General features: G+C 32.3%; 1 protein-coding gene and 2 long non-coding RNA genes across 5 annotated transcripts; 1 reads left to right on the top strand and 2 right to left on the bottom strand.

The window, feature by feature from the left end:
* Nucleotides 1-9,976: 9,976 nt before the first annotated feature.
* LOC145034555 (uncharacterized) lies at nucleotides 9,977-13,088 on the bottom strand. Of its 3 annotated transcripts, none has more exons than XR_013678109.1 (3): nucleotides 11,938-13,033; nucleotides 10,973-11,043; nucleotides 9,977-10,565 (listed from the first exon to the last, which is right to left on the bottom strand). It is a non-coding gene; the product is annotated as an uncharacterized LOC145034555 (long non-coding RNA). The 3 variants fall into 3 exon arrangements; XR_013678108.1 differs by having other exon boundaries at nucleotides 9,977-11,043; nucleotides 11,938-11,981; nucleotides 12,560-13,029; XR_013678107.1 differs by having other exon boundaries at nucleotides 9,977-11,043; nucleotides 11,938-13,088.
* Nucleotides 13,089-17,586: 4,498 nt separating this feature from the next.
* LOC145034554 (uncharacterized) lies at nucleotides 17,587-18,180 on the top strand. The gene is made up of 2 exons (XR_013678106.1): nucleotides 17,587-17,785; nucleotides 17,967-18,180. It is a non-coding gene; the product is annotated as an uncharacterized LOC145034554 (long non-coding RNA).
* A 49-nt stretch (nucleotides 18,181-18,229) lies between these two features.
* Nucleotides 18,230-24,430, bottom strand: LOC145034553 (protein NRT1/ PTR FAMILY 7.3-like). The gene is made up of 5 exons (XM_078982992.1): nucleotides 24,289-24,430; nucleotides 23,446-23,566; nucleotides 20,275-20,492; nucleotides 19,621-20,180; nucleotides 18,230-19,537 (listed from the first exon to the last, which is right to left on the bottom strand). Exons 1-5 carry the CDS (start codon nucleotides 24,313-24,315, stop codon nucleotides 18,667-18,669), a joined length of 1,797 nt encoding a protein of 598 aa, XP_078839118.1. The 5' UTR covers nucleotides 24,316-24,430; the 3' UTR covers nucleotides 18,230-18,666.
* Nucleotides 24,431-25,947: the final 1,517 nt, after the last annotated feature.

Below are 25,947 nucleotides of genomic sequence, written 5' to 3'. Positions count from 1 at the left end.
CGATTTGAGATCGAGCGGTTTTTAGCCGAAACAATCTAAATGAGAATCGAAGATCTTGTTGTTAGTAGCGAAGCAATGAAAAGTTAGGTGAGAACGGACGTCAGACGAAGAAGTTATGAATTTATAACGAAGTTTTTCTGTCCCGGCCTTCTAAAAATAAATAATAAAAATAAAAGTCAAAATTAGCCGACGGAGTCTAAATGAAAGTTGTAGAGTATGGTCTGACCTTCGCGTGGATATAAAGAACGTCGAAAACGGAGCTCGTATGCGAAAGTTACGCAATTTAGAAGTTTGACAAGTCAATTACGCCCCGCGTAATTTGAGTACGCCCCGCGTACTCAGTCGGATGCAACTTGTCTGACCAATACTCGAGTGCCACCAGTCGACGCACGTAGTGACGTCAAAGTACGCCCCGCGTAACCCGAGTACGCCCCGCGTAATTTGAGTACGCCCCGCGTAATCCCAGACCCAGCAGCCTATAAATAGAACTCGAATTCAGCCATTTTCTCTTGTTCAAACTCTTCCCTCTCTCTAAGTTTTGCCTCGATTTGCGTGCCAATCATACCCCAAAGCCCCGGTAATATTCCCGAGCCCCGAAGTAAGATCCGAAGCCCCGAGGATCCCGAAGAGCGTTATTCCTGAGCCGAAACGCTGCCCGCGAGGAGCCCGGTTTTGTGAAGATCTTCCAGATCTACGGAGAAACACCTCTTCTACAAGCCGTAGTGCTGCCCGATCATCTTTTGATCAAGTGAGTGTGTAGTTATTTTCATTCCAACGCAATATTATGAAGTATTTCATATAAAATACGTGTTAGGTGTATATATTTGGTTGTTATACGTGTGAGTGTATATTCACTCTCTTCTATCTTACAGATCTGATGTATTCTCTATGAAATACGTGTTATGTGTGTATGCCTCATCTGTTATGTGGAATATGTGTTGATTAAAACATGTTATACAGGTTTTTAAACTATGTATAAAAACGTATATTTTTATCTACTAATATGTTGGGTAGAACATGGGTAGGTAATTGGTGTGTAATAAACAGATGAGAGGCCTCGGTGTTATTGGTGTTATTGGTGTTATTCTAGTCATTCAGCAGAGTATGGATGACGACCACGGACTATTCTAGACTGTCCTGTGGAACACTAGCAGGCTCATTACCTGTAGGTGTTGTGAACGACGTGTTCACCGGTGTACTCTATCCCCCACATGGTTGCCTTTAGGATACTTATTGTTGAGGAAGCCCCTCTGCAGTAATGTCCGTCCCGATGAAAAATCCTGAAATAAGTTCCTTATAATAGACGTTATTTTTAGGAACGTAAGGTGAGGATAACGGGAATGGGTAATCGGGTTTATTGTGGATTGTTGTAATTAAATATAATTATTGTGGGTTTGAAAACCCTATATGCTCACCAGGCTCCCAAGCCTGACCCACTCAGTTGATTTATTTTACAGGAAGTGGCGCAAGAGCTTAAGATGGGCGAACATCAAGTTGTTTTGTTTACAAGTCTGTATATGTATATATTTGTTGAATGACTTGTAATGCTATCGTTTATGCTTTATGATCTGTATCGGAACATGACATCCCGACTTTTGAATATGAAATGAAATCATATGTCTTATGAAATGTTTTGATAAATATCTATTTTATCATGTTTTGTTTTTGGGAACAAATTCCGCATCTCTTTTAAAATTAAAAGGATTTACTCTGAAAATTATTTTAAAAAGCATAAATGAAATCGGTCTTTTCTGGCCGAGATTTTGGGGATGTCACAATACAATCAATGAAATTCTTATAATTTAAATATAAGCCATATAAGTCTAAGAAAAAAAACTTTATTGAACGCACATATATTAGTCTTACATAAGAAATATGTGACAACCGTCAAATTTCGGTCAAGTCAAAGTCAACCGAAGTCAACAAGTCAAACCGTTTGACTCAATTTGCCCGTGAGTACTAGAATTTACATTATGAAACTTCTACATAACTCTCTATTCTAATGAGAAATCATAAAGCAAAAAGTGCGAACACCTAGATCTCCTTAACCTAAAACTGTGGTACGTGGCGAGCCCAAACCGATAAAACAATGTTGCATACTCATCGGGAGTGTGTAAGATCCTTAAACAAGACTTAACAGGGTTTACGAACCATGCATTGCGATGCCGGACACTCATAATTGTCACACATGGATCCTCTCTCAATCGTTTTCACTCTATCTCTCTCTATGTCAAATCTCTCCCAAATCTCTCCAAGTATGTGAAATCTCTCTCAAATATCTCTCTGTATTAGAAATCTCTCCAAGAATGTCAAATCTCTCCCAAATCCCTCTAAGTATGTGAAATCTCTCTCAAATATCTCTCTGTATGAGAAATCTCTCCAAGAATGTCAAATCTCTCCCAAATCTCTCCAAGTATGTGAAATCTCTCTCAAATATCTCTCTGTATGAGAAATCTCTCCAAGAATGTCAAATCTCTCCCAAATCTCTCCAATTATGTGAAAACTCTCGCAAATATCTCTGTGTATGAGAAATCTCTCCAAGAATGTCAAATCTCTCCCAAATCTCTCCAAGTGTGAGAAATCTCTCCCAAATCTCTCTCAAAAGTTTCCCGTAACTTTTTAGAATCATTCGGGTCATTCCGGCCCTTAACCGGGTCAAAAACGGCTTAAAACGGGGTAAAAACGAGAAAACGGGACCTTAGGAACCGAAACCCTTCTCAAGGAGCCGAAGCTCCTTAAGGCCGAAAGCACCTTGGACGGACCGAGCCTCTGTTGGCTGAACCCGGAGGACCGAGCCTCTGTTGGCTGAATCCGGAGGACCGAGCCCCTGTAGCTGAGACCGAGCCTCTGCCTCTGTCGCTTCTCACTCTCTGTTCGCTTCTCGCTCTGTCGCTTCCTCTCCTCTCTGTCTCTACTCCGCCGCTCTGTCTCTATTCCGCCACTCTTCTCCTCTCGGTCTCTGCTCCTTCTCTCCTCTCTGTCTCTTCTCTTCTCTCTGTCTCTCTTCTCCTCTCTCGGTTCCCTCTCTCTCCTTTCTCCCCTCTCGGTTCCCACTCTCCCTCTTCTTCCCTCTCGGTCTCTACCCTCCCTCCTCTCGGTTTCAGCATCAGAAGGCCGAACCTCGGCCAGAATTCAAAAATTTGTCACTTTTAGCCCATTTTTGATATTTTTAACATTTTAAGCCCGTTTTTCGTGATTTTAAAGCGGGATTTTCTCCAGAAATTATATTTTAACATAATAAACTCTAAATATTCATAATTTAAACATATTTTGATGAAAATCATTATTTAAATAATAAAAATCAAATGGGTGAATTATTAAAGGTGGAGTGTTGACTTTGTCTTACCCAATGTCACAAGCAACCACCCCACACCCACTCTATGACCAGCCATACCTCCCCACCTTACCTAGGTCACTTCAATGTCCCTTACACTCAAATTACACTCATTCCCACGTTTTTAGAGCTGGAACAAACATCTTCTCTCCTCACTTCTCTCATTTGCTCTCATTTCACTAAGTATCAAACACCACTTTTCTCTCAAACTTTTTCTCCACCAAACTCGAGATTCAAGGCTGATTATCAAGTGTTCTTCCACATTTGGTAAGCATAATCCATTCTCCTTATGATTATCTCACTTATTTCCACTCAAATCATGGATATCTTACACAAACTCCATCATATTTGTGTTAGAGCTTCGAATCTTCAAGTGATTCTTCAAGTGTTCTTGGCTTGAACACTTCTCTTCTTCAACACTTATCTACTGAAATCACTCAAGGTGAGTTCATACCCCTACATTTTCATGTTTTCTCAAGTTTTCAGGGGGGGAATACAAGCTAAAACACTAAGAACATAACTAAAATTTTCTAACAGCCTTCATCAGAAAAGTTCAACTCCATTCACGGACTGTTTTGGGCATCTTAAACATTTTTGTTTTCAAAACTGTACAAGGTGAAAATAGTTCAAGTTTTTAGCTTTAAAATGACTACTTGCACACCTCCATACGATTTTTCTACAATTTATGGTGATTTTTACAAAACTGCCTATCATTTCAAACAACAATCTGAACCAGTCTGTGATTTTGGACTTATTCACCCAAGTTGGAGGTCATTAAAAATCGTGATAAAAATTATGAGTAAACTAGACACATTTTGTGAACTCTTAGAATTTACGGATCTAGTTTTCGACTTCGTATGATTTTTCTATGATTTTCCCAAAACAGGGCAGAATGGCTAAAGTTAGCCAACAGCATGTAAATATCATAACACTTTGTAATATGTTGAGCAAAGTGTATAATCATAAGTTCTAATTATTGAATGTGTTTCTTTGTTAGTTTATCATCATGAACTGAAACTAAGTCATTCATAATAAATATTATTCATTCATTTTAGAACACGTATATTAAACTATAAAAAGTATAGTTTGATAAATTCATAACACTAATACATTTCCATAAAAGAGTTCATACATGTTACATACATTTTAGATAAATTATAATAGGTATAGTTTATGATACATCACTCAACACACTCGTACAAAAAGGGTACATTCATACAAGAAAGATTTATATTCACACACATTTCACGTAAATTTGTTTACCTATAGTTTGATAAATTCATAACACTAATACATTTCCATAAAAGAGTTCATACGTATTACATACATTTTAGATAAACTATAATAGGTATAGTTTATGATACATCACTCAACACACTCGTACAAGAAGGGTACATTTATACAAGAAAGATTTATATTCACACACATTTCACGTAAACTTGTTAACCTATATTGTGAGACTCTCTCTCTCTCTCTCTCTCTCTCTCTATCTCCACGTACGTCCGAGTGCGGGATATAATTCCTGGTAGTTATAATCAGAATCTCCTTGAGGGAGAACGTGATACTTGTATATAGATCTATATTGGGTTTGACACCCCACACCTTGCTGCTAGCTACAGTTGGACCTGCAGGTCTACGGGTGACAAATGTCATTTTATTTTTCGCGACGCCTGAGAACGTCGTGGCAGGTTCACATAGTCATAGTATGATTATAGCGACTCACATAGGGATATAACAATCCATAAGTTTACGGGATTTTATTTTTAAAACCTAAATGAGTTTTATGTTGATTTAAAATCACTTTTTATCTCTATGAGTACAGATATTACTGTACACTTTTGGTTTTGGTAGTTACGACTACACATCATTTGAAACCACATTTATACTTTTAAGTATGGTCAATACTTGTTATTTCTCGGTCCTCTAATTTAGGACTACATATATATAAAGTATTAACGAACATGAGAACATACAGAAATTTCATTTAATTCAAACGCGTCCATGTCCATTTAAGTACATAACATTTTCTATTAATAAGAAAGGTTACTTATACATTTTGGTCTTCAGTCATAAGACTACATTAAGCAGATTTTAAAGAAAATATCGGATTTTCTGAATACATATTCTAACGCTTTTACAAGGAAAACGATTTACTTTTCCAACGAAATCTCTTATGAACTCACCAACCTTTGTGTTGACACTTTTCAAAACTACTTGTATTCTCAGGAATTCAGTGAAAACAGGAAATCAACAACGTTTTGAGGATGGGACGATAAATCGTCAAACAGTTCATTTTGTATTATAATGTAATTGATGTGAATCATGTAAACATGTGCTTTGATGTAACATTTTCAATTTTATTTGTGTTGGTTGTATTTACTTTGAGCACTATTATACTCATTGTTGTGATACTCTACATGAAGTCATCCACCCCTGGACGTTTCAGCCATCCTTGGTTTGGGGGTGTGACAAAATATCACACAAACCGGTGATCGAGTCGTTGTAGAGACTTTGAGTTCGTGCCGTATGTTATCAGAAGTTTATTTATTATTTTTTTAATGTCTGTGTTGTGTGATACGTCAATACTCACCAGACAAAGGAAAACAAATATTTTCACATTCTCAGTTCCGATTTTGTAGAACTGATTGATGCCATAAACGGTGGAATTGACCCAATAGAACCGATGACCGATTAAACCTAAATTACATATACAGGAACCTGTAACGCCTGTGTTTCCGGGCTTGCCATTTTTAGCAATGTAATAGTCTAGGTTAACCTTTGTAACCCGTTTTGAAATAATAAAAGTGTATTATTTGAGTATTATGTGTTTTGTGCTTAATTGCTTAATTATGTGGTTTGATTAATTAAGAATAAAAAATAAGCGTCAAAATTTAAGTGTAAAATAAACTTGATATCTTTGGATAATGTTGTAGTAGTTGAAACGAAGTTTCCGAATATATATAGAATGCCCAAATTTGACTTCGTATGAGGAAGTTATGATTTATCGAAGTTTCGGCTTAGCGGTATGCAGCCTGAAATACTCGATTTGAGATCGAGCGGTTTTTAGCCGAAACAATCTAAACGAGAATCGAAGATCTCGTTGTTGGTATCGAAGCGATGAAAAGTTAGGCGAGAACGGATGTCAAACGAAGAAGTTATGAATTTATAACGAAGTTTGTTTGTCCCGGCCTATTAAAAATAAATAATAAAAATAAAGTTAAAATTAGCCAACAAAGTCTAAACGAAAGTTGTAAAGCGTAGTCTCACCTTCACGTGGATATAAAGAACGTCGAAAACGGAGTTCGTATGAAGAAAATATGAATTTTCGAAGTTTATTAAATAATTAATAATTAAATTTAATTATTAAATCCCGGTATTATCCGAAGACGAGTCATCAGACTCATCTGAAGTACGCCCCGCGTACTAGCCTACGCCTCGCGTACACCGAGATATGTCGACATTCGCACTCGAGTACTTCGGATACGTAAGCCATGATAATCCGAGGTACTCCGAGGTTCCAGCCTCTATAAATAGGATCCGAAGGCAGCCGACTCCTTTGCTATTTTTCTCTCTTCTATCTCCCGTTTTGCATCGATTTGCGTGCCAGGAGTACCCCGAAGCCCCGGTAATATTCTCGAGCCCCGAAGCAAGTCCCGAGATCCCGAAGATCCCGAGAAGTGCGGTTCCCGAGCCGAAGCTCTGCCCGCGAGAAGTTTAATTTTTGTAGAGATCTTCCAGATCTGCTGAAGAATACTACTTCTGCAAGTCGTAGTGCTGTCCGATCATCTTCTGATCAAGTGAGTGTATACTACCTTTCATAAACACGATAATAATACAAGTCTGGTTTGAGTGTATTAAGTATATTGTTGTTTATATGTGTGTGTAGTTACTTTCTTCTATCTCATAGATATGATTTATTCTCTATGAAATACGTGTTATGGGTGTGTGTGCCTCATCTGTTATGTGAAATATGTGTTGATTAAAGCATGCTATACAGGTTTTTAAACTATGTATAAAAATGTATATTTTTATCTACTAATATGTTGGGTAGAACATGGGTAGATAGTTGGTGTGTAATAAACAGATGAGAGGCCTCGTTGTTGTTTGATTAGTCATCTAGCGGAGTTTAGATGACGACCACTAACTTTTCTAGATAGTCTTGTGGAACATTAGCAGGTTCGCCACCTGTAGGTGTTAATGAACTTGGGTGTTCATTTGCTGTACTCCATCCCCCTCATGGTTGCCTTATTTGACTTATATTGCTGAGGAACCCCCGAAGCATGTGTTGTCGCCCCGATGAAATATTCTTAGACTAGGTCCCTTATGTTAGTTGTCTTAGGGACATAAAGTGAGAATAACGGGAATGGGTAGTTAGGTTATTGTTGGTTGGTGGAAATTAAATATAATTATTTATTGTGGGTTGAAAACCCTATATGCTCACCAGGCTCCCAAGCCTGACCCACTCAGTTTTATTTGTATTACAGGAAGTGGCGCGAGGGCATAAGATGGATGAACCATCATGTTGTTTTGTTTACAAGTTTATATATATATATATATATATATATATATATATATATATATATATATATATATATATATATATATATATATATATATATATATATATATATATATATATATATATATATTTGTTGAATGACTTGTAATGTTATCGTTTATGTTTATTGGTCTGTATCGGAACATGACACCCCGAGTTTTGATTATATAATGAAAATACATTTCTTTTATGAAATGCTTTGGTAAACATTGTTTTATCATGTTTTGTTTTTGGGAACAAATTCCGCAACTCTTTCAAATCAAAAGGAATTAGTCTGAAATTATTTTAAAAACATAAATGAAAATCGGTCTTTTCTGGCCGAGATTTTAGGGATGTCACAGAACCAAAGTGGATATACTTATTCGATCCAAACCGCTTCCAGTGAGTCCAGATCTAAACTCCGATCCCTAAACCTATATGTATTTTAATAGTAAAAATGTATTATTCGATGCATCACGTATTACTTGAAAGCACAATGTTTTCTAATGAAACTTAATAGCCGAAAAAAGAATTCTATGCACACCCATCGTTTGGCGTGGGTAAACGACTAGTATATATATATATATATATATATATATATATATATATATATATATATATATATATATATATATATATATATATATAGATTGAAATGTATATGTTACGTTTAACGTATATTAACTAAAAAAAATATAATGAAAGTAACTTTAAATATAAAAAATATTATTGGTTCATTACATCCTTTTCATCATTTTTTTTCTATATTTTTATAAGAGATTAATATGACGTGTCATGTTAAAATTGGCCCACCAATTTAAACCATGAAAAAAGATACAACGAAAAAATTTAAGTTGTACAAATCATAGATACTTATAAAGCTAGCATTTTTCCTTAAATCTCATTTATTTGAAATCTCCATAAAAATTTGCCAACACCTCATGCATTTGAAACCCCCACACTCTTTTACCTTCAAAGTAATGAATCTCATTCATTTGAAATTTCCAAGATTATTCAAATTATAGAATTTAATTTGATTTTTGAAATTCCCTTCACAGAAATGTAGTTGGCCTATAAATACGTACTTTTATAGAAACAAATATCCTAAACGAAACAAAATACTTCTGTTGTCTAATTAGTGATCATTTGTTATCTGTTTTGGTGTAAATGAAAGTCTTATGTTGTCAATATAATATTGAATTTCAATAATCTATAATAAGCAAGATATGCATTTTGTGTTTTTATTCAAAACAATTGGTTTTTTTGTTGGTTTTTCACATATTGTGTTTTTAATCGTGAATAAAAGTAGTTTTTTGGTTTGAGAACTTTCTAATATCTAATTTAAAAATTGACACATGCAATATTTTATTGAGCATACAGATACGAGCAATTATTTTTTGAAAGGCAAGGCTCTACACAGTCTATTTCTTATAAGTTTATATTATTGGGGGTTAAAATTGAACTGATGAATGGAACAATCACGGATGAGGATTTAACTTCAAGTTTTATTATACTAACTTTGCTTGAAATGTGATATGCATAATTTGTTGAACTTATTTATAAACACTCTGAGATTTAATGAATATTTAAATTGAAGATTACCTCACATTTTGAACAATATGCAAGTTTTTGTGTTGAAATTCATATTGAGATGTAGAAATTCACTTTAATGAGTTGATAAGTTTATCGCTTTATGAGGAAATTTGTATTTTTTAATGAGATGATACATTGATGTTTTTAAAGATGATGCCATAAACTTTACCCTTTATCGTTGTTAATTGTTGTAGGTTTGTTGTACAAGTTGTATCTCTTGGTTTTTAATTCTATTGTTGTTATCCATTCACATGTTTCATATTCTTGAAAACTAGAGAAGAGACCCATGCTTTGTCAACATTTCAGGTAAGCCCCTATATATGTAATGACCAAAAAACCTTATTTAACTCTTTGTAAAAAATTCCTTCTGACCCATGCTTTGCATGGGTCAGAAGGAATTTTTTACAAAGAGTTAAATAAGGTTTTTTGGTCATTACATATATAGGGGCTTACCTGAAATGTTGACCAGGAAGAATGAAAAAAGAGCAACAATCTTTATGAAAATTGACATGTAAGCAAAGTAACCCCAAAGAACTGAAATGGGAATCATACATTGTAGTAAATTTGATACATTGTAGTAAATTTGTCACGTGTTGCTCAGTGACTCTAACACGTAAATAAGCCTATATATGCTTTTTTGCGTTAAACTTTCCTTTAGACTCTCCCCGTCATCACGCTTCATTACAACTTCCTTTAAGTTCTCCAAATCCTCGTCCACAACACTCTGCAACAAATACCAAACTACTTTCATTTATTTGTGTATTATATTATAGCATTCTACTTTCGGTTCTTTCAGCTTTTTTCTCAATGCTAATGCCCATCAATAAAGAAAAGGGTAAATCTCATGAAATAACAACTTCTCTTTGTTTTTTTGTAGATATAATCAATGCAATTAAGTTTTCATTTAACCCTGTCTGAATGATGCACCGTGAGGGTAAAATGGTCATAAATGATCGAATATTTGATTTGCGTAATTACTTGCACAGCTGAATTCTTATCTGTTAATCATTTCATCTACTTGGTCTCACATTAGGAGATACTTTAGGAAACTACTAAATAGCTTGAATTGCAATCTCCCTTACTACAGCTTCCAGGCTATGGCTGCATGAATAGGTCAGAACATGAGAAAAACGTCAAGATTCTTGATACCCTTTTGGGGAAATAGTATAAAAACTAAGAATTTATAAAAACTAAACATTTAAGAACAAAGAACATCGCGATTCCAACTGATAATCCTAATAATGAAATGTATAGTTTATTGAAAATATTTAATATTGACAAACGGAATCAACTGAAACCTAAGTATGACGTGTTATAACCCGAAGCCACCAATCTTCTACAGTTATAAAAAAATAAAGAAGAAGGCTATAATTTTCCAAATAAACATTGTTATAATCATATTTTTGAAAAGATTGAAAAAAGTGTTAGATTTTTGAAAAACCATAACGATTTCCCTTTCTACTCAAAGTCATACAATCGCCCTTGATTTTTTTTATTCAATAATTTACCTTTGGTGATACCATTTCCAAAGTACCAAAAACCTATGAAGATCCTCATATCCTATTAAACATAATGATATCTGCATCACCGCATATTTGTGTTAGTGCATCTTTTTATTTATGATTTGTAACCAAAGTAATTTACAATAAAGATATATGTTAATCTACTAAAAGAATGTAACTTGGGGACCAGATGTGTAAATTTAAGATAACCACAGGAACGTTATTTGTAACTCACTCAAAATATTTACATAAAATGAAACATAAAAGTAAAGAATTTCATGAGGTTTATTTCAAAGTACGAAGGATACTTACTCAGTATCCCCAAATGAAACAACGTCACAACCTTATTTGAATATATATATATATATATATATATATATATATATATATATATATATATATATATATATATATATATATATATATATATATATATATATATAAACTATACCTTTGAAGTGCAATTGACAGATCATTTAAGAAATAGGAAGAACACAATCTTCAATAGTTAAACATACCACAACACTCTCCAACAAATATCAAACTACTTTCATTTATTTGTGTATTATATTATAGCATTCTACTTTCGTTTCTTTCACCTTTTTTCTCATTGCTAATGCCCATCAATAATGAAAAGGGTAAATTTCATGAAATAACAATTTCTCTTTGTTTTTTTTGTGGATATAATCAATGTAATGTTTAAAATGGTCATCTAATATGAATAAGCATGACATAAATACCTGATGCCAGAACTGTATACATGCAAAAAATAAATGGCATCCATCACACTCAAGTTATCAGTCTTTTCAGATCTGAGGTTCATCTTCATCATTGAAGAGTAAAAAAGAAGTAATATGTATGAACCTAGTATACATGTTCATCGTGATCCGCTTCTGAAACAATCTTCAGTTGGATCCAAAATTGTTTTTTTGTGTGTAATTTAAGGGGCAGAATAGTAATTTACTTATTACCTTTTCAAGTTGATGGTCTTTTTCCCTGAACAATGCAGTGGTAGCTGGAGTCAAACGATTAGCAAAATTTAACAATCTAATCAAATTTACCTTATCAATAAACAATAATATGAATGAAATCATAGATCCAGAAAGTAGTTGCTAGTAAATGAAATGGAATTATGGAATGTAAAGCTCGAAGGAACAAAAACACACCACACAAAATTATCAATATCAACAATTGTCTAACCAATTTCACAAAAAAAATCATCAAACTTGCAATCTATTTTAACCAAAAAAATTTTCTGAATTTTAATGGTTTGAATACTTATCACTCTTCCTTTCCAATACAACCTTCCAATATCAAATGTGCGAGTATGAAGCTAGCGCAATCGATGATAGAATGAAACTAATCTTATTGGTTATTTGAAGCATTTTATCAGTCACTTGATATGCATCCTGAACTCTACCAAGTCTGAGCAAAAAAAAAAAAAACAATCTAATCCTTCTTTAATTGAGTACCTTTTTAGGTCACCGACATTTGAAAACAACACCTCCAGAGGGAAAGATATATGATGATAAACACATAACAAATCTATTGACGAACATACATAAAAAGAAATCAAATGTATTTTTTACTCACATTTCTAATATCTGAACAGAAGAATCAGCTATAATTACAATTCCACTTCCTAGAAGCGCTGAGAAAGAAAATACCATGGAAGTGAAAATCAGAAATAAAGAAACCCAGATCCACCGTCCTTTAATGTATCCGACATCGAAGCAGGACTCGTCGGTTGTGGATGTCGTCGTAGTCGAAGTAGAGTCGCACGAAATTAGGGCTCTCCGACTTCTGCAGTGGTGGAGACAGACTCATCGGAGTGTTCTGTGTTGGAGGCGGTGTTGGAGAAGAAAAAAGAAGCGGTGGGAAGCAGGTGGAGGAATAAGGGAAAGAAGAAGCGACGCCAGAGGGGTAATAAATCTCAATCAGAGGGGACGGTGGAAAGAAAGCGGTGGGAAGCATCTGGAATGACTTCGATGAAGACGACGACCGACCTCGAAGAAAAAAGAAAAAAAAAAAATAGAAACAATCCAATAAGAGATAGGTACTGTTCAATTAGGAACTCTTCTTTTATACAATTATATAATGATCAATGTTGTAATTTTCTTAAATCAACATTAAAAGGAGTCAAACACATTAATTGCAATAAAATAATAATTTTTATGAAAAAACACATAGCTAGAACTACCAGGTTAAACCTACAAAAAATTCTTAATAATTAATAATATAAATGATAATAAATGTTGAAACTATAAAACAAACACCTAATAAGAGATATCAATGCCAAGATTGTTAAAATATGTATTTTTTTTAGTTATTCACTAATCTTGGTTATTATTTTATAATAATGTCATATTAATGGAAAATATTTTCTTAAAAGTTACAGAAACTCTTGATCTTTCAAATAATTAACCAAACATACTCGTTTTTTTTAACTTAATTAAATCATTCACTTTAACCTTCCTAATTTGATTTATTTAATACATTAAAATCAATTATTAGTTTAAGTTCAAACCAACTCTTTATTTTTCAACCTAATATACATATAACTTATTGGTTAAAATAAAAATGGTTATAAATCACAACCATAAATCAAAATATCATAAAACTATTTTTCTAATAGTTAAAAATTATGTATATTTTTAAATATAAAACCTAAACTGAAATGTATATTTAATTAAACGTCAATGTGAGACTAACCCACTTAATAGATTTTTTTCTGTTAGATTGAACGTCTTGCGTTTTAATCCGGACGTTGATGATTTTTACTAACTTGGTCATAGTAACTTCTAACAACTAAACACCCGTTATAATAATCAAGATTTTAAATAATGTAATTGCACATTGCGCAACACACGAGAATTCGTTCATTATACTTATAAAGGAAACATTTTTTTCTTTCATCACATTTATTAGAAACTTTCATGACTTTTCAATTTCTTTCTAATAATGATTATAAGTTGGTTAATAAGGTTAAATAAATATCAATCTTAAAGTGTAATCATATATAAACTAAATTTCAATATTAAAAGAATAGATTTACTTCTACTTACAATGTTATATTTTTAACTTGAGTAAATTACACGAATCGTCCCTCGTGCAAGTACCAAAATGCACGTTTAGTCTCTATTTTCAAAAATTAACTCGGATCGTCCCTCGTTTGATTAAAATTTGCACGTTTCATCCTTCATTACTTTAAATTTACACGCTTCATCCCTTGAGAAACATGAAATGACTATAATGCCCTTTTCCATTTATTTTTCATATTTCTAGATTAATTTTAATTACTAAAAAAATCTAATTAAATTTATAGGTCCACCTAACCCTTTTAAATAAAAGAAAACCCAGCCACCCCTCTTTCCCCTAAATTTTTGACAGATATCAAACATTACCACCATCATATTGTTTGAAGGAAGAAGCAAAGTCATCAAAATTTGCTACAACTACCACCATAAATAACTCCGATATCGATCCCCAAACAATACTCTAGAAATGAGTCGCCTGACCACAACCCTCATCTATTGACGAACCGCACACCGTGTCTATCTTTTTGTTAACTCCATTGTCTTAGATCGATGTTGCTTAGGGGCCACCACTGCCATAAGAACCACCGGTAAACATCAGTATCTCAAACCTCCCATGGAGCAAAGTCACACAAGTGAAGATGACCGGTGGGAACTTGTACGTTAACGCCTGTACCGCTTGAAAAATTGAAGAATAGATTAGGTGATAGCGAGTTATGATGGAAATGGCGAGCTGCTGTGGAGTTGACGTTAACCGGTGGTTTTCTGATCGATGCAGGAGAAGAAGGGGTGAGAATGAAGATCGATGGTGAGTTGTAGTAGCTTGAGGTCCGCCATTTTTATTTCAGAAGGTCCACCATTTTTGTTTCATGAGAGTTGGGGGGACGAAAGTAATTTGGGGATGTTCGGATCTATGTAGAGCTCGCCAGAAAGGAGGCTGCCAATCGGAAAAGAGAACAAGATAATGAGGAGGAGCGTTGTGATAAGGGTATTGGATCTGATTTGGATCCTAATGGGGAGAACACCGACGGTGGTGCTTGGTTTTCGCTGGAGACATGGAAGCAGGTGGGTGGCGGCATGATTTCGCCGTTATTATGTGGACGACATTAGGGTTGTGGGTTGTTATCGGGAGTGACTAAAAAGAGGGAAACAAAGAATAAGAAAATTGGGGAAAGGAAAGGGGAAAGGGGGGAGGGGGAAGGGGTGGGGCATTTATTTTTTCTTAATTTTTTTAATTTAAAATGACAAGTAAATAAAAAGAAAAATAAAAAAATATATATATTAAGGGCAAAATAGTCATTTTTTGATCGCAGGGACGATCCGAGTGAAAAAGATATTATACAGGGACGGTCCGAGTTAATTTTTAAAAATAGGGACTAAACGTGCAATTTGGCTCTTCCACGAGGGACAATTCGTGTAATTTACTTTTTTAACTTTTAACATATTATACTTAACCTATTAGTTTTAATATGATGTTGTATGTAAACCTTTATCGTTTTAAAGCTACAACGTTTGAACAATTTGTATAAGATACTTAAATTGTTAATTTTATTATAACATTATAAGTCAACTTAAAAAACTCAAAGAATAGTTTGTAAATAGTTAAAAATGATAAATTGTAGTGTCTTTTTAATAATGATTATAAGTTTGTTAATAAGGTTAAATAAATATCAAACATAAAGTGTAATCATAAATAAACTAAATTTAATATTAAAATAATATCTTTACTTCTACTTATAAAGTTATGTCTTTAACTTTTAACATATTGTACTTAGTTTATTAGATTTAATATGTTGTTGTATGTAAACAATTATCAGCTTAAAGCTACAACTTTCGAACAGTTTAGACAAAATACTTAAATTGTTAATATAGATATAATATTGCAGTGTCAACTTAAATATAAATTTCAGTTTTACTTAAAAACCCAAAGAATATTTTGTGAATAGTTAAAAGTGACAAATTGTAGTGTTAAATGCAAAAACTAAATTGTAATATCATTTTAACTAAAATATTTTTATAATCTATATCATACTATACTTATAAATGATGCATTTTTCCTATTACCTCATGCATTTGAAACCCCTATACAAATTTCCAAGCACTTCATGCATTTGAAACTCCCACACATTTTCACCTTCAAAGTAATTAATCACATATCATGAAAGGTTTTATAACTTATGTAATATGTTTAATTAGCAATTGATAGATAGTCTACTATAAAAATATCATTCTCTTTGAGTAGACACACAAATAAAAATCACATACAAAATTCACAAAAAAAAAAAACAAGTTTAAATGTTTTGTGTTGGTTTGAGGGCTTTGGACCATTTTTTCGAGCAATGTTATTATGTTAAAGTTTTTAATTTGTAAGTTTGTTATATACTAATTCTTTTTTAATATTTTTCTTGGTTTAATTATTCTTTTAAAACAATCATTATATGTTGTGGTTGAAACTTTATTATAAATTAGATTAGATTCATATTATCAATCATATGTTATGAAAAATGATATATATATATATATATATATATATATATATATATATATATAATTATATATATTGTATATATACAATATATAATTAAATATTATCTATATCATTTTTCATAACATATGATTGATAATATGAATTTAATCTAATCTAATTAGATTAGATTGTATGTTTGTGTTGCTTTAAAGTAATAATTAATAAAAAATCACGGATATGCAATTTTATACATAATATCGATGTAAGTCTTTTTAAAATGTAAGTTGTCTATCTTATCACTTTATATTTTAGTATATGTTTAACATTTTAATTATAATAAAAAGTATCTTTTAAAAGTTTTCTTTTGTTTATTTATAATAATAAGTGGTTTTAAAACGAATGAACCGTAATTATAAATAATAAAATCAAATTATAAAAATCATGGATATGTCATATTATCCATGCAAATCTCTTTTGAAATGCAAATTATCTATTTTATCAGTTTATTATTTAGTGTATGTTTCACATTTTAATAGTAGTATTAACAGTTTCTTAAAAGTCTTCTTTAAGTTATTAATAATAATAAGTGGTTTAAAACTAAAGAGTTAAAGATAATAACATCAATTTATAAATTATATAATGTTAACAACAAATAAATTATATTTTAAAAGAATATCATTATTGAAATTAGAAAATAATAGCATGAGTAAAAATTTTAATTAATCAATCATAAAATTGTTAAAAATAATATTAAATAGATAATTATATTTTATTTTATTAATGAGCAATGTGGATTGATGTCAATAAATAATATTGTTCAAAATGTTATGTCAAAGTTAAAGTCAATAATATAACCATTTTAGACATATATTTTTCAACATTTTAACAATATATTTTGAACCTACGCTGCGCAACGCACGAGAATTCATCTAATATTTTGATGTGAACCGTAGAAAAAAAAATATCTAAGACAACCATAAAAAATTACTTTCAAGTCTTTTTGGTAAGTTTTATTTTATGAAAAGCTTGAAATTGATGATAAAAACAAAATTGATAAAGGTATAAAGTTGAAATAAATTAGTAGTTAAAAAAAATTAAAAAATTAAAAAAAGTTGCAAAGTGGGTTTCTTCAGGATATCCCATTTATCAATTGCTGTCCAGCAGGCTTGAAACTGCCATTTGTTCTCGGCACTCGGTGCCTCATGAGATCCGATTGCATCTATCATCAAAGGTGAATCGACATCTCCAAAATGGTTCCAGTAATGTTCTTTTCAGCCATTATCGGCCTTCCTTAACAGTCTCCGCCTTCATAAATGAGTGAGTCCGATTATCACATTTACGATATCAATTTGTTTTATGCGCTTTGGTTTCAAATTTTACTTTTCGTAAGTCTACTGCATCTGCCCTTAGATTAAGTTATATCTGTAATGTCAACATGTTCATCCCTGAATATCGAGTATTAACCATCACTGATGATGTTTGCCTTGTTGATTGTCAGAAGAAAAGTTTTGAAATGCGGAATGAGAACATGCCACAGTCACACAGAAAAATGTAAGCCTCGGTTCTTAAAGCTCACATCTGTTATTGACTTGGCATGTCGATTCTACTAATTCTGAATGAAAACCTAGAAATCATGTTTTTGTTCTGTGAGAAGGATCTTAAATTCTTAATTTACATGTTGTTAATGTATTTACTCCTTTACCTTGTTTAAATCGATTTTTTTAATGGTTTCATCATAATTCAGTAAGAACACAATGAAACTTGATTAAACAGAGCTGACATAGACATAAATTTTTGTTACATAATACAGAAAACAACTCAAATGACAAAAAAGACATGTTAAATCAGTGTCTTGTTGTACAACAGAATGAACCACTGAAGGCAAGATCATGAGCTCATGGACCCGAAAGTAAAGTAAATATACTCACACCTTAACAAATCAACTTCCCTTAGCTCCTAAACCTGAATTGCTAAAGCAGATTAGATGTACGTGAATATGGGAACAAGGGTGTCATTTCTGCCTTAAGCCAACTGCAAACTTAAATTTTCCAGAATAAAAGTGTTTACAGAGTGATTTCACCTTCAGCAAACCCCATCCCATTTTTTATTTATATATATCTATATATATTTGGGATCATATCATATCATCACAAACCGTTGAACTTCACCATCTTCATTACTCATTTACATTTCAAACTTCAGACTTCAGAGTCATCAGTGTCGTTCCCTTCTCCATTCTTCCCTTCAAGCTTAATACTCTTGTACCATTTAGCAAACACAATGTAGACTGCTAGATCTACAGCTGTTAAGCATGCTAGTAGGAAGAAAAACCTGTCTAAATGACCCCGATTCAGATTCCCTGGAATCCACCCTGGCATATCATCTTCTGTTGAGATCTTCATCACTATAGTCACAATGAAGCTACTAACATAATTCCCAAGTGAAATCGATGTCATACATAGAGCACTTCCAAAGCTCTTCAAAGCATCAGGTGCTTGTGCATTGAAAAACTCGAGTTGACCTACATACATAAACACCTCAGAAGCTCCAACAAACGCGTATTGAGGTACCTGCCAAAAGATACTCAAGGAGCTAGACGCGTCACAATGAGGGCAATCTTGATTTGCATACTTCAGTCTGTAACACTCCACTATTCCAGCTGAAACCATTGATAGAATTGCAATGATAAGTCCGATTCCCATTCTTTGAAGCTCAGTCAAGCCTTTAGAGTCTTTCTTCTTGAACATAAGCACCAGAGGTCCAAGAACTCTTCGGTAAAGGAAAATGAAAAGTGCAACACTTAGAATGTCAAAACTAGACATACTGGATGCAGGAATTTGGAAGCCTGAGATTGTACTTCTCATGGCTGCACCTTGCTCAACAAATAGAGACGCCATTTGTGTGAAAACAACCGAGTAGATTATCGTGCATAGCCAAATCGGAAGTAATCTTAGTATGCATTTCACCTCTTCCACCTGTGAAATCGGGCATAAAGTCCATGCATTGTAGGTTCCTTGTTTCGGGTCCTTGAAATCCTTTGAGGTAATGAATGCCGCTTTATCCAAAAACCTAAACAAACAAACAAACATACCAATATCAACATCTTCAATTCATTTACATTTACCAATATGATAATAATAACCAATGCTTACTTGAATTCATGGGTATGAAGTATCTTCCTCCCAGTACTTGGAGAACTTTCCCTTTCATCTTCAAACAAAGCCTCTTCACCTTGTGGCAATTTAACCTTCCACTTCTTTGATGCAGCAACAAACACTTGACAAAATCTGTTTAAAGGGTTTCCACTTGGTTTGAAGTGTCTGTACCTTATGGTACCCCCAAGAAACAAGACAAGTCCCATAAACGCTGACCCAGTCGATAGCCAAAACCCTAGGGTCCACATACCTTCATCCTCAAAATAACTCAAAATCGTATTCGAAAAAAGGGAGCCAAGGTTAAGCGCAAGATAAAAGTAGCTGAAAAAAGCTACTTTTGAGTGTCCCTCTTTCATATCCTCTTCATCAAACTGATCAGCTCCAAATGTCGCGATATTTGGTTGGTACCCTCCATACCCCAAGGCAACCATGTAAATTGAGATATAAAACAACCCTATCTCCCAATTCGAGTGCTTAATGCATAAAGTTGTCCGGTCTCCACATCCTTTTGGGGTTATTAAGAACATGCTTGATGCCACCGATAGCCCTCCTAATCCCTACAATCACAGTATCAGTCACAGTCAGTCACAGAATACATGGTAGAAGTACATGTATATGTATACAGAACGAGGGTAATGTAAATGAACTTACTAAGACAAAGATGGCTTGAAAAATGGCACAAGTTTTGTATCTACCCCAGTAAGAGTCACTAAGAAAGGCACCAACAAGTGAGAAAATATAAACAGTTCCGGTCCATTTGCTAACATTGTTTGCAGCCTCAGCATTGCCCTGTTGTAGGACCCTGGTTAGATACAACACCAAGTTCACCCCAACTCCAAAAAAGGCTAAAGTCACCAGCCCTTGATTCACTGTTAAAAAAAAAATACACCATGTATAAAGTTAGGTCACAAAAGAAGACAAATTTTGCTTTTAAATTGACCCAAAAGGACAAACCAATAAATCTTGAAAATGAAATAACAAAAGACGTGATCATCTTTGGTATTCAATGTATTCAACTTATTAGGTTGGTTATATACGTGGAATTGTGCAAGTGTTTAAAAATACACATGTATTGTTGGTGTATTTGTACAAGCAAGCTTTCACGTGTCGGATTCGATAAGAGTGTCTAATATATTATGATGTATTTGTATTGAGAAGTGTGTGGTGTACGTAGGTAATTGATTTTAAGTAGTGTGATATGTAGTATCATATCATGTAATTATTTCGGCAAAGCAACATCAATCCCTTTACACGATGACAATTAGGCGTCGTTTTCTACTTAATGTGCAATAATTTCTTTTGGCTAAGCAACCGAGTGATTTGTAATATACTAATAATGATCACAATTAATGGATTGGGACCCTATAGATGATTAAGATGCAGTTGATATGACTAGAAGGTATGAATATTAATTCCAATTAGAGTAAGTGGTTAATAGATAGTCATGTTTAGCAAACATTGAGTTGAATATTTTAAGCGACTTTGTCTATGCTATCATTTTATAAGTGAGCAAAAACCGTAACATCAACCTAAAATAACAAATTACTGAAAAAACGGAACCATTTTGACAAACTGGACATTAGATTTTTATATTTTATAAAAGTAGAAAACTCTCGTTTGTCACGTTTATAAGCAAAAAAGTAAAATTAAAAAAAAAAAATCAGTATGAAAACATTTTTTATTAAATTATATATTACTTAATAAGTATTAATTGATTCAAATTATTCTTTTAATTTTTTAATTTTTTAATTTTAGTTACTAAACATAAAATACCCGAAAACCAAACCTGACCAGATCCAAAAGATGTTCATTCCTAGTCCACAGAAGATACATGTACTTGATCTAAAAGCTTACACGTAGCACACGACAAACAAGTGACAAAATTTGTCAACATGAAATTTGTCATCATGTGTTCTTGATTTCAGTCCCTTTACTGTTTATTACTTTATTATAAAGAAAAAGAAAAAATAATAAAAATAAAAAGAGATACAAACATGATCATTTTGCAATTTCCAAAAAATAAAAAAAGATAAGTATGGAAGTGGTTCTTTTGTTTGATAGACATATAAATTAATTAAAATAGTTTCGTCCCAGATAATTGATTTTCGATAACTTAAGTTTTCATTCAATAATAAACTTATAATATATAATTATGATTTTTTTTTTTCTTAAAAATATTTGAATAAGAATATTCCAAAAATAACTGTAGGAGAGTGAGTTGAGTTAAAAAAAAATGGGCCATGTTTTCACTCCTTGTTTTAGGTTGGGCCTCGGGAGTTGCTAAAAATACATCTCGTGAGTTGGAGTTGGAATGATGACTACACGAAACGTTGGTAACCATGCCACGTTGCCTAATCAGCTTGCGTCATGCAAGGATTTACCCATCGCGTGTCCCCCACGTCTCATACTATATCTATCTCCATATTTATTATTTTTACCCTTACAAAAACTTTCTAAAATAACCAAAACTAAGACGGACCATATAAATTCACACAATCACACACAAAAACAAGGTATAAAAAATGTTTTAACATGTTTTTCAATCATATATATTTTATAATAACTACACAATTGTGTCTTGCATGTTATTGAAATGTTATGATTAGTGTCTTTACATTTTATATATATATATATATATATATATATATATATATGTGTGTGTGTGTGTGTATTTTGTATGGATATATTTTTGTAGAATGTCGTGTGGAAGGAACTATTCCCAAAACCAAAAGTTTTTTTGTCTACAAACCCCACATCAACATAGTGCCAGTTGTAAATACTTTTTCACCATCAGTCGACTCTCTTTCATGACATACCTCATTGGATCTGATGTTGATTTAATTTAATATATGACCACTCGAACAGTCGAAATATTTTTAGTAAAAATAAAATCGATATGAAACAATAACTGTTTTATAAGAAAAAAAAGGATATATAGGATAATTCTTACAGTTTCAGTTTCATTTAGAACTAATATAATTAATAATTTGATTAACTTATAAAAAATTGTATTTTCTAGACGAAATACTCTATATAACTTTTCGAATCATCATGTCATAAGAACTTTGCATAAAAACGTTGTGTTTTAATACAATAATATTGCATATTTTTAAACAAAAAGTACACTTTTTTGTCATTTTCAAGATTCTCTACACGCAATTTTCTAATATATTTATGTCATTAGTTATTGAATTAAATGTAATTTTCCTCAATAAATATAATTAAATCAAAATACATCCACACATAGAGCTATCAAAAATTTTAGGATAGAGTAGACCTCCACCATTCCAAGCTTTCATAAATTTGGTTTCAACACCTTTTATATTAAATTTAATTTTTATATATGAATACAAAGAACTTATATGACTGTTGATTTAATTTTATGTAATGATCAATAACTAATAGTTCTAACAAAGGTATGTTAGTATTAACCATAGTGAATATAGTACTCTATCATAATTTGTTTCTTCTTCAAAATAATGTAGGAGCTTGAGTTTAAATTTTACACCAATATGCTATCCAACAAGTTGAGATTAATACAATAAGGTTTTCTTCTCTTTGGTATATTTAGCAAACATTCATAAAATTTACGCCCACACATGCATACAGATTAATTTATCGATGTATATATATATATATACACATCACATGGATAGATAGCTTGACTTATCCAATGTACAGTTGAATAAATATTATACCTATATAGATAAGCGAAGTATGATATCAAGTTCTTATCTTTATTGTTTATTTTTAGCAAATCATTTCTTTTATTATTTTATATCATATCAAAGATATAATTGAAAAAAATAAAAGGTGGGTTACCGAGGATGATAGTTCCAGCTGTCCAACGTCCAGTTTTTCCTTTGATAGCTGGTCGGCCATGGAAATCTACAGTTCCATCCAGGGTGCTTGTCCCTTCTTCATCATCATTAATACACTTCACCTGCCATTTGTTTAGCTAACTTAATTAGTTCTAAAAATATTACATTTAATTGTTTTTAATCTAAAAAATAATTATCTTCGGGTTAAAAAACTGGAAGGGTGTCATACTAATGATCAGTGGAAGATCCCAAGGTAAAAGTTTATAGAGAGATTTCAACTAATTTTACGAGTTTTTCGAGGACTATCCATTCAGTAAAATATGTCCTACAGCAATCTGTGTGCATGTGACGTGTGTTTTTGAAAATCCGATGTATTTTGAGTTTCTCGAAGTGAATGCACGTGTCATAATCATTTGACACTTGATGCATGGCTCTTCAGTTTTCAAATCAAAAAAGTTTCAGGAGTATCAAATTAATCGATTTTAAGTGAAAGACTCGATTCAAGTCATGAGATAAAAAATGCAAAATTTTAATTACACCATTGTCAAAAAAGTTTCTTGCGGGTAGGAGATGCAATGTATGTTTACTGCTTAGGAAATAAATGTTTGACAGAGATAGTTTAAGGAAAAAATGTTTTATAGTGAACAGAGTACCTAAACTACCCTTGATGAAATCAGAAAATACAAGAATGTTCCATTTCTTGAACGATATATAGAATTAAAAATAATTACAGTTTTTGCGATATAGAAGGGTAGAGAGAGAGAGAGAGAGAGAGAGAGAGAGAGAGAGAGAGAGAGAGAGAGAGAGAGAGAGAGAGAGAGAGAGAGAGAGATGAAGCAAGCACCTTCTTAGATATGTTGATGGACTCCATTTCTGTTGAAGCTAGAGAGAGAAAGTGTGTGTTTGATAGAGAGAGAAAGGCTTGAAGATTGTAAGTGACAAATTGTTGAAGAGGCTCTGAGGAAGATGGACAAAACAAGACTAGAATAAGGAGGTGGTCTTATAGGCCTTGTCTTACTACATTCAACGGTCCAGATCAACGCGATTAAAACTTTTTCAAACTCTATCAACCACATGGTTTTTCCGTATATTTTTTTTATAGTACTGTAACAATTCCTATTTTTAGCATTTATTTATTTTATTAAAAATATTTTTTAGCCTTATCGATGGTATAGACAATGTTAAAAGCGACTTAACATCTTTGTGTTTTATTTTCATCCTCAAAGAATATGAGGAAATTCGAATTATTTTAAAAAAATGGGAGAAGAACTCAATCTTGATTTTTTTTTTCTATAAGTCTCCATTTGGTATCACACCTTGTAAGGAATGCAACTTTATAGTCATGAAGTTTTTGAGTTTTGTAGAAAAAAAAATTATATTAGGTTTATATGGTCGTTAGATGAAGACCTGAATACTAGTTTGATGGTTAATATGAAAATAACATCTTCATCATGTCAACCCTTAGTTGCAGACTATGATAGTAATTTTTATTTGATTAAACAACAAGTAATACATTTTGTGGAATTATAATAGGATAACAATCTGATACATAAAATTTTCTCTTTATATAAGTTTTGAAAACATAAAGCTTAATGATATTTTTAACTATTCTATTCAAAAAACGATATTTTATTTATATCAATTTGTTAATGTTGTTTTCAATTGTGGTCGCACTAAAAATACCTAAATAAATGGGCCCCTTTTTTCTCAAATCACTTCCTTTTGGCCTTCTATTTGGGTGCTTTTTCCCATTGATGATGCAATCTTTTTTATCGTTTTTTATACTTTATTATTGAAAGACCATTTTCTCGATTACAAATATTATTTCGCTGGTTTAATCAGATTCTGATTTATTGAGTCGTCGATTTAATCGGTTTACAGAATCTCTAAATTAATTATTTAATACTAAATCAAATAAGATTAATGACGTTTTCGGTAATACTACCTACTAGTGGGTAGCTGGTAGCGTTTAATTAAACGCTACGTGAGATAACTTTTAGATTTATATGGTTTTGTTTAAACTAAACGCTAAAAGTTTATAGTTCCAAATGAGACCTTTTGTTTAAAATGAAGCGTTTTATCAAACGTTAGAAGCTAGATACTCCTTAACACTCTGTGTCAAACACATCCTAATTATATAAAATATTTGGTTTAAGTTATTTGGTTCATCTTACATGTTAATCTGAATAATATTTTACACACATTTTATAATATTGATTCTTAAACACCATCAAAACTTAACAGGTTTCGTTCATAAAAAAAACTCACAATATAAAAATAAACAATTAATAACTTTAAATATATTGAAATAGTGAAAAATATAAAAGTTGACACATAATATAAAACAATTAATCTAATGACCTATTGGAGTTATTCGATTTACCCGAATTAGTGAATAACCAACCAAAACAGAACCAAACAAATTCATTTGTATTCGGTTAGCCGAACCGAATTACCCTAAAACCAAATAATTAAAATATCAATTGGTTAGGATGTTTATCCG

Source organism: Lactuca saligna, chromosome 3 (genome assembly GCF_052625555.1).
Source record: "Lactuca saligna cultivar CGN05327 chromosome 3, ASM5262555v1, whole genome shotgun sequence".
Taxonomy (NCBI): Eukaryota; Viridiplantae; Streptophyta; class Magnoliopsida; order Asterales; family Asteraceae; genus Lactuca; species Lactuca saligna.
Note: the sequence above shows the minus strand (reverse complement) of the source record. Positions and strands in the feature narration are given on the sequence as shown.

Coding starts and splice junctions, on each gene's coding strand:
- LOC145034553 (XM_078982992.1), bottom strand. CDS start 24,315: ATGGAGTCCATCAACATATCTAAGAAG. Junction 23,567..24,288: donor CCATCAACATATCTAAGAAG/GTGCTTGCTTCA, acceptor AACAAATGGCAG/GTGAAGTGTATTAATGATGA. Junction 20,181..20,274: donor TTCAAGCCATCTTTGTCTTA/GTAAGTTCATTT, acceptor CTGTGATTGTAG/GGATTAGGAGGGCTATCGGT.